At 40.6% G+C, this 17,602-nt stretch overlaps 1 protein-coding gene across 1 annotated transcript; it reads right to left on the bottom strand.

Annotated features, from left to right (window-relative positions):
- On the bottom strand, positions 1 to 700 carry Vpreb1 (V-set pre-B cell surrogate light chain 1). Its single transcript, XM_027925553.2, has 2 exons — positions 499 to 700; positions 1 to 407 (listed from the first exon to the last, which is right to left on the bottom strand). Exons 1-2 carry the CDS (start codon positions 641 to 643, stop codon positions 1 to 3), a joined length of 552 nt encoding a protein of 183 aa, XP_027781354.2. The 5' UTR covers positions 644 to 700.
- Positions 701 to 17,602: the final 16,902 nt, after the last annotated feature.

The following is a 17,602-nucleotide window of genomic DNA, read 5'->3' as shown; positions in this document are numbered from 1 at the left end:
TCAGGTATACATGTCCTGGGGCATCTGGGATCCTGAAACAGCAGGATCCTTTTCTTCCCTGCTCTCCCTCTCCATCTTTTCCCTCTCCATGCTTTGGGGACCCACAGCACAGAAATACATTGCCTCATCCTCAGACTTCAGTTTGGAGATGATTAAATACCCACGGTTCCTGGCCACATCTTTTGATCCAGAGTAGCGATGGGGGACATTGGGACCCCAGTGCTGATCTGAGTATGAGAAGTATCTTAGCAAGAACCTTGGAGAGTTGCCCAGCCTCTGTTGGTACCAGTAGATGCTATAAACACCAATGTTATAGTTGCTGCTCAGGGTGCAGGTAAGGCGGACTGTGGTTCCAAGAGGTGAAGACATGGATGGTGGCTGATGCAGCACAGGCTGAGGAACACAACCTGGGAACACAGAAGCATGTGGGTTACCCCACGGAGGCAGGGCAAAGCAAGAGAGGGAGCAGAAGGCTTTGGACACTGGGAGTTCCCTCACCTGTGCAGTAGACTAACAGCATGAGCAGGACGGGAACCCAGGACATGGTGCAGACCGGCAGAACTCTACTTCCCGAGGCTACTGCTCCTGGGGCCTTTGTAGGATAAGCCAGCCTCTTCCTCCCTGCTCCAAGGGGAGGAGCCATTGCAACCCTAGTTCCTACTCACTACCATCCCAGACTTTCTTGGGTTGGCATTGTCAGTTAAAAGAATGGTCCCACGGCAGGCTTTGTGGCTCTGGCCTTGCCATGTGGAAGGGTTTGGGGAGGAAGCACCTGCTGAAAGCTTACAGATCAGTGCCTAGGAGGTTGGCTGGTGAACTCAGGTCCCTGAGGGAGAGTGACATCAATTCCCCCTTGAGGAAGCTAAGCCTCACAGAAATAAGTTTCTCATCCAAATGTAGATGCCTAGTAAAATGGAGAGGACCCATCCTCAGGGTGGTTAAAACACCTGCAAGTGTTGGGGATCCTGAAGACAGTGGGACGCTCTGTGCCTTTCCAAAACTCAGTAACACCTTTAACCTGGCTCTTTCCCCTCCTAGGACAAGGTGGAATGATTGGACTTCAAGAGAAAAGTACCAGGGGACCCAGAATTATTCCTCTTCCTGCTCTCAGCTCACTAAGGAGACACATTTTTGGCCCTGTTGTAGACTAAACTATGTCCCCCAAATTCACACATTGAAGCCATAACCCCCCAGTGGGACTAATTTGGAGAGAAGACCTTTATGGAAGTAATTATGGTTAAATAAGACCATAAGAATAGAGCCCTGATCCAGTACATCTGGTGTCCCTATAAAAATAAGAAATTTGAGCTCAGATACAGGGAAGCTGATAAGTGATGTAGAGAGGAGAAGGTCATCTTCAAGCCAAGAGAAAAATCTGGAACATATCTTCCTTCAAAACCCTCAGAAGAAATCAACTTTGCCAGTAACTTGATTTGGGACTTCTGGCCTTTAGAATTGTGAGACAATTAATTTTTGTTATTTAAGCCTCTTAGTTAATGGAACCTTGTCACTCAGGTCCTAGGAAACCAGTACAGAAGTTTCTTAGTTCATTTGGGCTGCTACAACAAAATACCATAGGTTGGGCAGCTTGTAAATAACAGGAATTTCTCACAGACCTCAAAGTTGTGGGGTAGGGGGATTCTACTATCAAGACATTGGTAGATTTGGTGTGTGGCAAGGACCTGTGTCTTGGTTCAGAGTAGATTGGGTTCTCGCTACAATCTCATGTGGTGGAGAGGCAAGAGACCCCTCTTGGCCTCTTTTGTAAAAGTACCAATCCTGTTCATAAGGATTCTTCCCTATAACATAATCACCTCCAAAAGGCCCTGCTAATGACACATTGGAGGTGAGGATCAACATGGGAATTTGGGGAGACACAAACATTCAAAACATAGCCAGAAGTAATTCTAAGATGGCCCCGAAGTTCTCTTTTCCCACAGGCTCACTCAAAAGCTGGAGTCAAAGTTTCTCCTTAAATCTGCACAGCTCTATGACTATGGGTGAAGTGACCTTATGTGCTCTATATGGCACTGAGCAGCTGGGAAAGCACCAGTCCTCTCTTTCTCATAAATATTTGGCTAATTAAATTTATTATTCCCTAATATTAGTTCTATAGAGCCTTGAGCTTCCCCTTTTTCTTTATTTCCCTGACAAGGAGCAGACCTCACTCAAATTGGTCAGCTAGGGCAACTAAAGGAGATGTGTCCTTCTTCCTGCTGCCTCTCTGGCCAACCGCAAAATCGGCTCTGGTGAGGGGTGAGGAGAATCACAGCAGATATAGGACATCTTGATCACCCCTTGTCCAGTCACGGCTGCAACCATAAAAATGATCTGTCACTCTTCCCTCCTCAGCACAGGATGGTGGACACTGGGAAACTGACCAGAGAGTAAAGGAGAAAGGAAGCTTTGCTCATTCAAGCATCCATTCCCTCATCCAGTTGTTCATCCATGTGTTGTGCATGTATTCATGAAAAAGAAGTAGCATCTCCCAGAGCACCCAGTCCTTGAGAATCAGGGCTGGAGACCGTGCCACTTGTGAACATCAAAACAACTGAATCCCCACAATCTGGTCCCACCATAGTCACTGTCAGAGCTTTTTGATCCTTATAAATCTCAGAGAAAGTAAGTAGTTCCACTTTCACTTTTAGGTATACACATCTAGTTTTACTGAGACAATGAGTAAGCTGAGAACCTCCCATTAACCTTATAGAAACCCTGACCCCAACTTTGTTCTTGTAGACTTAACCCCGGCATCCCAGGGTGTGATGCCTCTTGCTTCACTTTTCTTGGTAAGGATTGCTTTGGCTATTCTGGGTCTCTTATTATTCCAAATGAATTTCATGACTTTTTTCTTTCTATTTCTATGAAGAACGACATTGGACTTTTTTTTTTAATTTTTTATTGTGGGTTGTTCAAAACATTACAAATTTCTTGACATATCATATTCCACACTTTGATTCAAGTGGGTTATGAACTCCCACCTTCACCCCATACACAGATTGCAGAATCACATCAGTTACACATCCATTGATTTACATATTGCCATACTAGTGTCTGTTGTGCTCCGCTGCCTTTCCCATCCTCCACCCTCCCCCTCCCCACCTCTCCCCTCCCCTCCCCTCCTCTCTCTCTCTACCCCCTCCACTGTATAACCCTGAGGGTCTCCTTCCATTACCATGCAATTTCCCTTCTCTCTCCCTTTCCCTCCCACCTCTCATCCCTGTTAAATGTTAATCTTCTTCTCCTGCTCTTCGTTCCTACTCTGATCTTAGTTACTCTCCTTATATCAAAGAAGACATTTGGCATTTGTTTTTTAGGGATTGGCTAGCTTCACTTAGCATAATCTGCTCTAATGCCACCCATTTCCCTGTAAATTCTATGATTTTGTCATTTTTTAATGCAGAGTAATACTCCATTGTGTATAAATGCCACATTTTTTTAATCCATTCGTCTATTGAAGGGCATCTAGGTTGGTTCCACAGTCTTGCTATTGTGAACTGTGCTGCTATGAACATCAATGTAGCAGTGTCCCTGTAGCATGCTCTTTTTAGGTCTTTAGGGAATAGACCAAGAAGGGGAATAGCTGGGTCAAATGGTGGCTCCATTCCCAGCTTTCCAAGAAATCTCCATACTGCTTTCCAAATTGGCTGCACCAATCTGCAGTCCCACCAGCAATGTACAAGTGTACCGTTTTCCCCACATCCTCGCCAGCACTTGTTGTTGTTTGACTTCATAAAGGAATTTCATTAAATCTGTATAGTGCTTTTGGTAGTATGGTTATTTTGGCAATATTTTAGGTGGTTTGTCATGAAGCAGTAGATAATTAGAGTCTATAAGACATCAATAGATTAGGCAGGAGCATAGAGAAGTCTTTTGAATGTCTGTGGTCCTTGAGGACCTTGAGGTCTGTCACAGAGCTCAACAACTTTCTCTTGATTGATAGTTACTTAAAAGAGCTACATACAGAAGTGAAAATGATGAAATATATCATCTCCACTAAACTGCCAGGTTCTGAAGATGGCCCATGAGGCAGGATGTTGAGGGCAAAGCTGAAGGAACAGAGATGGGGCTAGCCGTGCAGGGCGAGGAGTTCAGAATGTGTGATCCCCATCTACAGCCAGATGCTCTGAGGGCCAAAATTATATCCAGCAGGATCTGGAAGGGCCAAGGCATTTCCCAGCACATGTGTTGGCCACTGGGAGCCAATCTTTTCAGAAAAGTGAAGCAAGAGGCATCACAGTACCAGATCTTAAATTATACTACAGCTATAGTAACAAAAACAACATGGTATTGGCACCAAAACAGGCATGAATAACAATGGAACAGAACAGAAGAAGACACAGAGACAAATTCAATAAATACAGTTATCTCATACTTGAAAAAGGTGCTAAAAACATATATTGGAGAAAAGTTAGCATCTTCAACAAATGGTTCTGGGAAAACTGGAAATATATATGTAGTAGAATGAAATTTAACCTCTGTCTCTTCACCTTGCACAAAACTCAATTCAAAGTGAATCAAATACCTAGGTCTTAGACCAGAAACCCTGCACATGCTAGGGAAAAAAAAGTAGGTCTAATGCTCCAACAAGTCATCTTAGGAAACAACCTCCTCAACAAGACTACTAAAGCACAAGAAGTAAAATCAAAAATCAATAAACAGGATGGTATCAAACTAAAAAGCTTCTTCACAGTAAAGGAAACAAAGTGTGAAAAGAGAGCCTACAGAATGGAAGAAAATCTTTACCACACACCTCAGATAGAACATTAATCTCCAGGATATACAAAGAACTCAAAAAACTTAACACCAAAAAAACAAATAAACCAATAGCCCATCAATAAATGGGCTAAGGAACTGAACAGACACTTCTCAGAAGAAGAAATACAATCGATCAACAAATACATAAAAAATGTTCAACATCTCTAGCGATTAGAAAAATGCAAATTAAAACTACACTAAGATTCCATCTCACTCCAGTCAGAATGGCAATTATCAAGAATACAAGTAACAATGTTGGCCAGGATGTGGGGAAAAGGGTACACTCATATGTTGCTGGTGGGACTGAAAATTGGTACAACCAATTTGGATAGCATTATAGAGATTCCTTAGAAAACTTAGAATGAAACCACCATTTGACCCAGTCATCCCACTCCTAAGTATATACACAAAGGACTTAAAGTCAGCATACTACAGTGATGCAGCCACATCAATGTTTATAGCAACTCAATTCACAATAGTTAATCTATGGAACCAACCTAGGTGTCCTTCAACAGATGAATGGATAAAGACAATGTGGTACATAATACACAATGGAATATTACTCAGCCATAAAGAGAAATGACTTGATGACATTTGTCAATATATGGATGCATCTGGAGAATGTTGTTAAGTGAAATAAGCCAATCCCAAAAAAACCAAAGGTTGAATGTTTTCTCTGATATGTGGATGCTAAGCCATAACAAGGGAGGGATAGAAGTTCAGTGAATTAGACAAAGGGAAAAAAAGGGAGGAAAGAGGGACCAGAATAGGAAAGACAGTGGAATAAATCTAACATAACTCTTATGCACATAAATGAATACACCACAGTGAATCTCCACATTATGTACAATCACAAAAATGGGATCATAATTAGAATAAGATATATTCCATATTTGTATAAATATGCCAAAATATACTCTACCGTCATGTATAACTAAAAAAAATAAGTCTAAAAAATTTTTAATAAACGATTGAGGCTGGGGTTGTGGCTCAATGGTAGAGCACTTGCCTAGCATGTGTGAGGCACCAGGTTTGATCATCAGTACCACATATAAATAGAATAATAAAATAAAGGTATAAAAATACAATAACACAAAAAAAATAAATAAACAATTGGTTATTTCTTCAATTCTTTGGTTTGCTTTAGTGGTTCTTCTGGTTCTACCTGGGATCACCTTTGTGGTTTTGGTCAATAATGGCTGACTCAGCATGGTTGGGAGAGCCAATATGGCACCTCATTTTCTGCACATGGCTTTGATCTCAACAAGACCCTCCACATCCCCACCTAATGGTTCCTCTACTCATCATTCCTCCCCATCTCTGCCTCTTCCCTCACTTGGTTCCTAACATTTCCCATTCTACCTCATTTCTCATGTAAAGGCATGTTTATCTCATGCCTTTCCACTCTCATCCTCTCACATGGTGCTAAGCCATACTGTCACCACACTCTTTGTCACCACAGGACATTTGCCCATGATCCAATGCCTTTTCTCATGGTTCTCTCCAAACAAACCTCCTTCCTTGAGGTGCTCATTTCAACATCACCTCCTTGGCAGACTCACCTGACTTTATCACATCAGAAGGCTCAACTGACTCTTGCTCTACTATGTATTATAGTTGTTAAGGTATTTGTCAGAGCTTAGAACTTCATATGTGCTTGTTTCTATTTACCACAATCTTTTGAAATCAAGGACTGCTTCTGTTGAGTTCATCACTGAAGGTGATGATCTAGTGCCCCCTCTATATTCACTACTGCAGAACTACATGAATGAATGTGCTCCTATTTTGGAAGTGATGTGTTTACCCAGTACCCAGGTGGGCACACAGGTGGAATGCAGCTTAATGGTACCTGTGAGTCATAGCAACTGTAGTGCTAGTGTTGCTTCTCTCTTCAGTCTCTCGCTCTGCAGGGACAACTGGAAATTCTTTCATGTACCAGTCGGGCTCCCAAACCTCAACTAATGCATCTCCCCCACATTGAGATCTCAGCCTATTGAGAGGGACCTGAACAGACACTTCTCAGAAGAGGATATACAATCAATCAACAAATATATGAAAAAAATGTTAATCATCTCTAGCATTTAGGGAAATGCAAATCAAAATTACTCAAAGAGATCATCTCACTCCAGTCAGAATAGCAGTTATTGTGAAGACAAAAATCAATAAGTGTTGGCAAGGATGTGGGGGAAAAGGTACACTCATACATTGCTGGTAGGACTGCAAATTGGTGCGGCCAATATGGAAAGCAGTATGGAGATTTCTTGGAAAAATGAAAATGGAATCTTCATTTGACCCAGCTATCCCTCTCCTTGGTCTATACCCAAAGGACTTAAAAACAGCATACTACAGGGACACATCACTGTTTATAGCAGCACAATTCACAATAGCTAAACTGTGGAGCCAACCTAGATGCCCTTCAATAAATGAATGGATAAAAAAATGTGGCACATATACACAATGGAATTTTACTCAACAATAAAAGAATAAAATCGGCATTTGCAGGTAAATGGATGGTGTTGGAGAAGGTAATGCTAAGTGAAGTTAGCCAATCCCCAAAAAACAAATGCCGAATGTTTTCTTTGTTATAATGAGGCTGATTCATAGTGGGATAAATAGAGGGAGCATGGGAGGAATAGACAAACTCTAGATAGGGCAGAGATGTTGGAGGGGAAAGGAGAGGGCATGGGATTACAAATGATGGTGGAATGTAATGATCATTATTGTCCAAAGTACATGCATGAAAACACGAATTGGTGTGAATATACTTTGTATACAACCAGAGATATGAAAAATTGTGATCTATATGTGTAATAAGAATTGTAATGCACTATACTGTCATATATAAATTTTAAAAAAGAAAATCAAAGGGGAAACCAACAGGGAAATTTCTACTACCCAAACTGGTGATTAATGTGACTAAAACTACTTCCTCCAGACTGTAAAGTTTGATGCCTGTCAAGTTTTGCAGACTGACTAGAGGGATTATTTGGAAAATAAAAGGGCAAAGTAGCTTCAATAATGGCATCCTTCATAATTGGGGCTGGGGTCCTCACAGCAGTAAAGTGTTTTATTATTTCTTGTGTAGGTAATTAACATAGAGGTTAATTGAAACAGCAGTTAATTAATAAATTCCCATGACTTCTCAACAGAATAACTACTGGTATTGGAGATTAAATTATATGCATTTTCCTATGAGGAGAAAAAAACAGCAGATCTTAGACAGTTTGAGGACCAGAGGATATAGGAACAAAACTAAAAATAAGACCAAAAGGCACGAAAATAAAAAGGGGAGACTTGTCCAGTGGTCCATTTTCAGAATCGTGTTTTAATTTTAAATGTAAAATTACTGAGAATGTAAGAAAAACAATCAGAGGAGAAATAAAGCAGAGTGATTACCTGCAGTTAACTCACACCATGGCACAACAGCCTGTGGATGTGGTAGATTCAAAATCCATACCCCTGAACAGCCCCTTGACAAACAGGAAGTGGGAGGAGGGGTTGCCTGGACAAACACAGATAGAAATATCTCTGTTAAGAGATAGAACTTCCCAGGCCCATGCCTAGTTCCACCCCCACCACCCATTAGGGAGCCAAGGCCCAGGTTAAACCCAAGTCCGACCTGCTGACTGGCAGACCCACGCTGGAGTCTTAGCCCAGGTCAGGCCCAGCACCATCCCCTGGGCCCACCTGGGAGCTCAAGCCTAGCCCACCTCCATCTTGGGACACTGCAGCCATCACCATAGCCCTCCCCACACAGTAGCCTCCACACTGGGGCAACAGACAGGGTCTAGAAGCAGTTGCATCTCAGAACAGGCAGCACGAAGCCATTGTAAGGTCCACCCATTCAGCCCCATCTCCAAAAGTGGTGGCATTCATCTTGGGACACCCCCACTGCTATCTTGAGTTACCTCTACTATTGCCACCACCACCTTTAGATGCAGTAGCATCCATTATGGGATCACAACAGGGTCTGGAAGCCCAACACCAAGGTGAGGTACAGATAATCTGCATGGATACTATAAAATTATAGGATAGAAACTGAAATACCTCAGATCCACACTGCAAGAAAAGAAGACACACAGACAACATGAAAAAAAAACAAGGGAAGAAAGGGCCCCAAAAAAACCAGCATACTAAAATAATAGAATCCATGGACAGCGAAATTGATGAAATGTCAGAGAAGGAGTTCAGAATGTACATAATTAAAATAATCTATGAATTCATGAATGATCTAAATGAGCAAATACAAGCAAAAAAATGTTTACTCCAACAAAGAGATAGGAGAGAAAATACAGGCAACCATTGATTACACCAACAAAAAAGATAAGGGAGCAATTACAGGTAGCAAAAGATTACTTCAAGAAAGAAATAGAGATTCTGAAAAAAAATCAGAAATCCTTGAAATAAATAAAACAATAAACCAAATAAAAAACTCAATAGAAAGCATCACCAAAACACTAGATCACTTGGAAGACAGAATGTAAGATAATGAAGACAAAGTATATAATCTTGAAAATATAAAATATAGTTGACCACACAGCGAAGATGGTAAGAAACCATGAGCAGAATGTCCAAGAATTAGAGGACAGCATCAAATGATCAAATCTAAGGATTGTTGGAATAGAGGAAGGCACTGAGATTCAAACCAAAGGAATGCACAATCTCTTCAATGAAATAATATCAGAAAATTTCCCAAACATGAACCATGAGTGGGAAAAATCAAATACAAGAGGCTTAGAGGACACTAAATGTACAAAATTACAATAAATTTACACCAAGGCATATTATAATGAAAAGGTTTTTCTCAGCAAAAGAAATAATCAAGGAGGTGAAGAGAGAGCCTACATTTTGGGGAGAAAATTTTTGCCACACATATCAGATAGAGCACTAATCTCCAGGATATATAAAGAACTCAAAAAACTTATCACCAAAAAAAACTAACAACCTAAACAACAAATGGGCTAAGGAGATGAACAGACATTTCTCAGAAGAAATTATACATTTGATCAACAAAATATGAAAAAATGTTCGACATCTCTAATAATTAGAGCAATGTGAATCAAAACTAAGATTTCATCTCTCACCAGTCAGAATAGCAGTTATCAAGACTACAGACAAGAATAAATGTTGACAAGGATGTAGGGGGAAAGACACACTCATACATTACTGGTAGGACTACAAATTGGTGCAACCACTCTGGAAAGCAGTATGAAGATTCCTCAGAATCAATCATGAAATTCACTTGGAAAAATATGTAACCACCATTTGACCCAGTTATCCCACTTCTCAGTATATACCAAAAGGACTTCAAATCAGCATACTATAATAATACAGCCACACCAATGTTTATAGCAGTTTAATTCACAATCGCTAAACTATGAAACCAAACTAGATGCCCTTCAATAGATGAATGGGTAAACAAACTATGATATATATATATATATATATATATATATATATATATATATATATATATATATATATAAAATGGAATATTACTTAGCATTGAAAGAGAATAAAATTATGGCATTTGCAGGTAAATGGATGGAGTTGTAGAATATTATGTAAGTGAAATAAGCCAATTCCAAAAAACCAAAGACCAAATGTTCTCTCAGATAAGTGGATGCCAATTCATACTGGGGGGAGGTATGGGAAAAATGGAGGAACTTTGATGAGGCAAAAGGGAGGGAGGGGTGGGGTGAGAGAATGGGGGCAGGAAAGATGGTGGAATGAGATGGACATCATTACCCTAGGTACACGTATGACTGCAATATGGTGAGATGCTACATCGTGTACAACCAGAGAAATTAAAAGTGTACTGCAATTGTATACAATGAATCAAAATACATTCTGTTGTCATATATACCTAATTAAAGTAAATTAATTAATTAAAAAATAGAACCCAAGAACTGCATAATGCCAAAATGTACTCACCCCAAGACAATATTTTCACCACAAGAGAAATAAAGGAGGTGGAGACAAATAAAGATGCATTTCTTTAAATAACTGAATAGTAGACATTAAAACTTAGGCAATGTCAAGAAAGACTGTACACCCCATTGTATTCAGCCAGTGAGGAATTGAGGGAGGGAACTTGTGCGCAAGGGTACAAAATACTGATTGTAACTGCTTTGGGTGTATCTGACCACCAGACACCTGATCTTGCAAGACCCTCATTAAAACCTTGCTTACCATAAGGCATCACAATACCAGACCTTAAATTATACTATAGCTATAGTAACAAAAATAGCATGATATTGGCACAAAAACAGACATGAAGACTGATGGAACAGAATAGAAGAGAGAGAGACAAACCCACATAAATACAGTTATCTCATCCTAGACAAAGGCACAAAAAAACATACATTGGAGAAAAGATAACCTCTTCAATAAATGATTCTGGGAAAACTGGAAATTCGCATGTAGTAGAATGAAATACAACTCCTATCTCTCACCGTACACAAAACTCAACTCAAAGTGGATCAAAGACCTAGATATTACCCAGAGACCCTGTGCCTATTGGAAGAGAAAGTAGGCCCAACTCTTCATCATATCAGCTTAGGAACCGACTTCCTCAACAAGAATCCTAAAGTGCAAGAAGTAAAATCAAACATCACAAAATGGGATGGTATCAAACTAAAAAGCTTCTTCACAGCAAAGAAACAATCAAGAACATGAACAGAGTGACTACAGAATGGAGAAAATCTTTACCACCTGCACCTCAGATAAAGCATTAATCTCCAGGATATATAAAGAACTCAAAAAACTTAACACCAAAAAAAAAAAAAAAAAACAGATAACCTAGTCAATAAATGGGCTAAGAAACTGAACAAACACTCCACAGAAGAAGATACACAATCAACCAACAAATATATGAAAAAAATGTTCAATATCTCTAGCAATTAGAGAAATGCAAATTAAAACTTCACTGAGATTCCATCTCACTCCAGTCAGAATGGCAATTATCAAGAATATAAGCAACAATAAGAGTTGGCAAGGATGTGGGGGAAATGGTACACTCATACATTGCTGATGGGACTGCAAATTGATGCAACCACTCTAGAAAACAGTGTGGAGATTCCTCAGAAAACTTGGAATGGAACAACTATTTGACCCAGTTTTCCCATTCCTTGGTATATACCCAAAGGACTTAATATCAGCATACTACAGTGACACAGCCACATGAATGTTTATAGTAGCTCAATGCACAATAGCTAAGCTATGGAACCAACCTAGGTGCCCTTCAACAGATGAATGAATAAAGAAAATGTTGTATATATACACAATGAAATATTACTCAGCCATAAAGAAGAATAAAATTATGGCATTTGCCAGTTAACAGATGAAACTGGAGACTATCGTGCTAAGTGAAATAAGCAAGTCCCCAAAAACCCAAAGACTGAATGTTCTTTCTGATATGCAGATGCTAACACACAATAAGGAGGACGTAGAATAGAAGTTTATTGGATTAGAAAAAGGGGAATGAAGGGAAGGGAGGGATGATGGGAATAGAAAAGACAATAGAATGAATCAAACATAACTTTCATATGTTCATATAACACAGCAGCTCAATTCACAACACACGACCAGTGAAACTCCACATATGTACAACCACAAAAAATGGGATCCAAATTAGAATAAGATATACTCCATGTATATAAAATATGTCAAAATACACTCTGCTGTATGTATATCAAAAAAGAACAAATAAACTAAAAAACAACAACAATAAACCCTACTTCCACTGCAGCTTGTGTCTTCAAGTCCATTCTTTGAGTTTGAGAGGTGAATATGTTTCTCACACTCCTCAGGTACCAATCCCAAGGAAACTCCCCTAGTAAATGTCTACACACTGAACTCCATCTCATATCCTGCTTCCAGGAGAAGTCAATATTCCAGCAGGCCTGATCCTCTGGGATCAGGCATTCTACTTTGTTCAGTTCTAGGTTTGTTGGTGGATGCCTGCACAGAGAGACAGGGCATTGGGGCATTCAGCAGAAAGCAGCATTTCTTAGTGCTAGCACTGGCCCAGTGGATTCGTATCCAAAGGATGAGCACCAAAGGCAGGAGGCATACCCCTTGCTAGTTCATCTTTCATTTGCCAACTCTTTGTCGCCCATATATGATAATGCACATTCTGATTGGGTGTTCTATTTCTATACTCTAGATTTGCTTCAGTGTTGCAGTATAATTGTGGAATGATACTGATGGTGCCATGTTCTTTTTTGTTCTGAGAAAGTCCCTACCACAGATTTTCAACACCTTAAATAATAGCTGAACCATCAGAGAAGTCAAATGATTACTCACTGAATAAGTGAATAAACCCAAACTCTAGGGTGACTGATCCCCACAAATCTACCTCAAATGCATATTCTCTTGTTCCAAATCTTGCACCCCAGTCCCTGCATTCACTATCTTGGGATTCTAATGATGGGCTTCAGGAACAGAGCAGACCTCTTTTTGTTAGATACTAGGTAGGAACTTTAGCATAGTTTCTATGCTTATGAAGGAAATAACTGCTGCCCTTTAAAATGACTGTAAAAATCCCATTATATTGTTGTTTCTTTCAAATAAGGCCTTCCCCCCCAAAACACACACACACACACACACACACCCCAAACCAGCCAAAATTGCTGAGTCACTCTAAGTCACTCTTCCAGATGACCTAACATGAATTTTACTCTTTATAATCTCATAATGCTGGGCTGGGGTTTTGGCTAAGCAGTAGAGTGCAAGACCCGGGTTCAATCCTCAGCACCACATAAAAATAAATAAGTGAAATGAAGGTATTGTGTCCAACTACAACTAAAAAATAAATATTAAAAATAATAATAATAATAATTTCATAATGCTAAATTCTCCTCCCAGGAGACATTCCCAATCATCATTTTTGGACATTTCATGTATGAAGAAGCATGATCTCCAAATGAGACTGCTCAGGAATGTGCCTGCCTCTATATATGATGCTGGGTCTTTCCAGTATGAATACACATATCTTCATTTCCCCAATAAAAGTCCTTTGCTTCCTTTTTTCAGAGAGATATTGCTTTAGGAATTATATCTAGTGCTCTCCTTACTTGCTCCAAGTAATAAAGCTTACATCATTCTTTTATCTCCTGGTTGTGCTTATTGGCTTTTCCGCCACACCAAAGAGACAAGCCCATTTGTTCTACATTTCCAACCTTAGTATTGGCATTAAAGCTCCAGCAGACACAGTCAAACCACAAACCTCCAAAAAGAGATGGTATCAGTTTAGTCTTACTAGATAATCAGGCTGACCTAGGCCAAGAATAGGCAGCAATAAGCAACCCTAATATTTAATGGACAAGAAAAGTAGTAGTAACTGAAATTGTGGCTACTGGAAAGAACCAGAGCCCCATTTCTATCTATATCCTGATAAATAAAGACCTATGGCTTGGGCTGAAAATTCTAGTGAAAAGAAAATCTGTAATAGTTAGTAGAAAACCTGAGAAAAATCAGTATGACAATTAAAATATGGGCTAATTCCAATACCCACCTTAACTGGAGGGATGGGATCAAAGAGGACCTTCAGGGACTGAGCAGAGAGACATTGAGAGGTGCAAATGAAGGTGTCTTTGGTGGGAAGAAGACTGTCCAGGCAAAGAATACAGCTGACACCTCTTCAGCCAGACAGGCTGAGGAGAGGCAGGGAAATTGTCACATGCAGAAATATAATGAGATTTCTCACCCCGTTCCAAGGAACCTCCACTCTGCCCCAAAAGAGAAATGAATAAAGTTGCACATTGCTCCTGAAGAGTTTGGTAGTTGGACTTGTTTTTGTTAAATTAGAAGGACATGAAACTGTCAGCTTACAAGAGCAGAGCTGGCCCTGAGGCTCCAGGGCATATTCACCATGACTATGAACTGCCCACAGACACTGAATATCACCTCTAAAGAGGTCCAGTGGCTTCCTATGGCTGCTCCTTTAGAAAAATGGGATACTAATAGAAGCACGGAAATGAAGATTCAAATTTATCACAGCCACCTCTGCAGCAAGGACTCCAACTGATGCAGAGGAGCTCTGCCTTCAGAACAACTGGTGAATTATAACAGAGACCTGGGCTTCCCTCTGTGACCCCACCTGATCCCTAGGTTACCCTCCAGGCCTGTGCCCCTTCTCAGTCACATGTCTGTGGAACACTCTCCTGTGGAGAAATTCAGGTCAAATCTAGCATTTTAATTGTTAAAATGATCATCTACAAAACCTGCCCCCAGGGAAACCCTTCTCCCTTCTCCCCCTCCTTTTCCTCACAGAAGAACAAACTTGAAAGGCCAAGGCTTGTCGTTGGAGATCAAAAGGCACACACAGATAGCAGTGACAAAGATGAAGCACTTTATTGCAAGCTGGTGCTAACTTATATAGAAAGTGAAAGTCAGTTATCTTAAACCAGAAAGCTCCTGGGGCCAATCATAGTAAAGGTCACCTACGGTGCTCGCAAGTCCGCCCTGCATAAGATTCATGGGGGGCACGAACTGTTCACGAGCACGGAAGATGGAAGGGCCAATTAGAAGGTTTTCAAAACAATTTGTTATCCACCCACTGGCAATTTGCCCACCGCCATGTTGCATTAGGGGCTCCTTATCTGAAAGGCAGGGGAGTTCTTAGCCGCCCACTAGCAATTTGCCCGCTGCCATGTCTGAAAGGCCCAGGGAGTTCTCAGGGAGACTCCCAACAAAACTGCTGTGGGCTGAGGGCTCCATGGGGCAGCAAAACAGAGTCAGGGTGGGAATTAAAGGAATGATGGGCCTAGTTGTGCCACTGGCTGTGCCAGTAGTGGAGATAAATCCAGGTAAATCCAAGTGTTCCACCACTGCTCCTTACATCCTCTCTGTTCCCTGCCCAGGGCCTTAACCATCAGATGCATTCCAGGGGGCTTCCCAAGTTCTGTAGCTGGCTTCTTACTGGTTTTACCAGTCCCTATAGGCTTAGGCCTTCATTTTTTTGTGGTCTTCACAGTAGTTCCTCTACTCTTTTTTCAGATTCTAGATTTTTTTTCCTGGGAGAGGAACGAAGTCTAATTCATTCCCTTTGAATTCCTTTATTTTGTGTTTTCCAGTAGCCACTCAAAGCATTGATATTCAGTCATCCAGGTATAATCTGGAGATCATTTGTAAGCTCTCTAATGTATCACTCTCCTTTCATTCCTCGAGGAAACACTTTGTGACCAGACTTTTTCTTTTGTTTAGTTGTGGTACTTTGAATCAAAACCAGAGCCTCACATGCTAGGCAAGTGTCATTCCCATCCTGGGCTTTTTAAAAATATATATATATATATGTTTATTAAGACACTGTTATGTTCCCCTTGATAATACTTTACTAAGGATTTCATACATGAAACTTACTATAATTTTCCTTTCTCATCTCTTTCTTTTTGTCAAAAATTAATTAGTTCCATCCTTGCTAATCCATTCCTCCCATGTTCCCCCTCCCTACCCCACAATGAATCAGCCTCTTTATATCAGAGAAAACATTTGGCATTTGTTTTTTTGGGATTGGCTAACTTCACTTAGCATTATCTTCTCCAATGCCATCCATTTACCTGCAAATGCCATGATTTTATTCTCTTTTGTTGCTGAATAATATTCAATTGTGTATTTATGCCACATTTTTTTAATTCATTCATCCACTGAAGGGCATCTAGGTTGGCTCCACAGTTTAGCTATTGTGAATTGTGCTTCTATAAACATTGATGTGGCTATGTCCCTATAGTATGCTGTTAAGTCCTTTGGGTATAGTCCTAGGACAGGGATAGCTGGATCAAATGGTGGTTCCATTCCCAGATTTCCAAGTAATCTCCATACTGCTTTCCATATTGGCTACACCAATTTGCAGTCCCATCAGCAATGTATGAGTGTACCTTTTTCCCCACATCTTTGCCAACACTTATTGTTGTTTTTCTTCATAATAGCTGCCATTCTGACTGTAATGAGATTATATCTTAGAGTAGTTTTGATTTGCATTTCTCTAATTGCTAGCAATGATGAATATTTTTTCATATATTTGTTGATTGATTGTATATTCTCTTCTGAGAAGTGTCCCAACACTGTTTGCCCAAGGTAATTGTAAAGGGGTGCTGGTAGGGGAATCACTAAGTAAAGGAAGAAGGAGCTGGGATTCAGGGATATGTGTTCAGAAGATATTCCAGAGTCGGCAGGTGGCCCAGCATCAATCATCGGGAGGCCTTGAAATCATAGAGTTCCTCAGAAAAGAAAGAAGCTGGTATGGTTCAGAGATGACCATGCTGCTAAGGTGACTGAGATTATAGTTGAAGCTCCTGAGTGATATCCCAGGAGTGAAGACTGAGGGGTTTCGAAAGGAGAAATGAGAATGGAGAAGTGCCTTTTTAAAGGCATGGTAGACCAATGAGCAAGGCTGCTAGCTGGCAGGGAAGCTTCCTCCTAAAGTTTGCTACTGTGGGTCTTATTCCAACACTGACCTGCAAATCAGTATCCTAGATCTGTTCCCCATTCCCCCACAGGAGATCAAAGCTAAAGGTGCTGGATTTTACCCATGACCTTGAGCACTCCAACTGGGAGGAATGCTCTGAAATCTCACCAGCACCCTTTGTCATCATGCACACACTGGAAGAGCAAGAAGCAGACCAGCTCATGCCCAGTTGCAGAGAACAGCCTCGGCATTACCAGGAACCTGTGGAAATACAACAGACCTTCTCCTAGGTAGTTTATTTGGTTTCTTCCACCTTCGAGATTCCCTTCTTACACATTGCAGAGAGCTGAGAGGAGCCATAGCTATCTGCGCCTCTGCTGTCGGACACTGTTCATTAACCAAGTGCCATTCCGCAGTCTGGTCAAAATTCTAGGA

Source organism: Marmota flaviventris, chromosome 1, assembly GCF_047511675.1.
Source record: "Marmota flaviventris isolate mMarFla1 chromosome 1, mMarFla1.hap1, whole genome shotgun sequence".
Lineage (NCBI taxonomy): Eukaryota > Metazoa > Chordata > Mammalia > Rodentia > Sciuridae > Marmota > Marmota flaviventris.
This window is presented reverse-complemented; position numbering and strand designations above follow the sequence as displayed.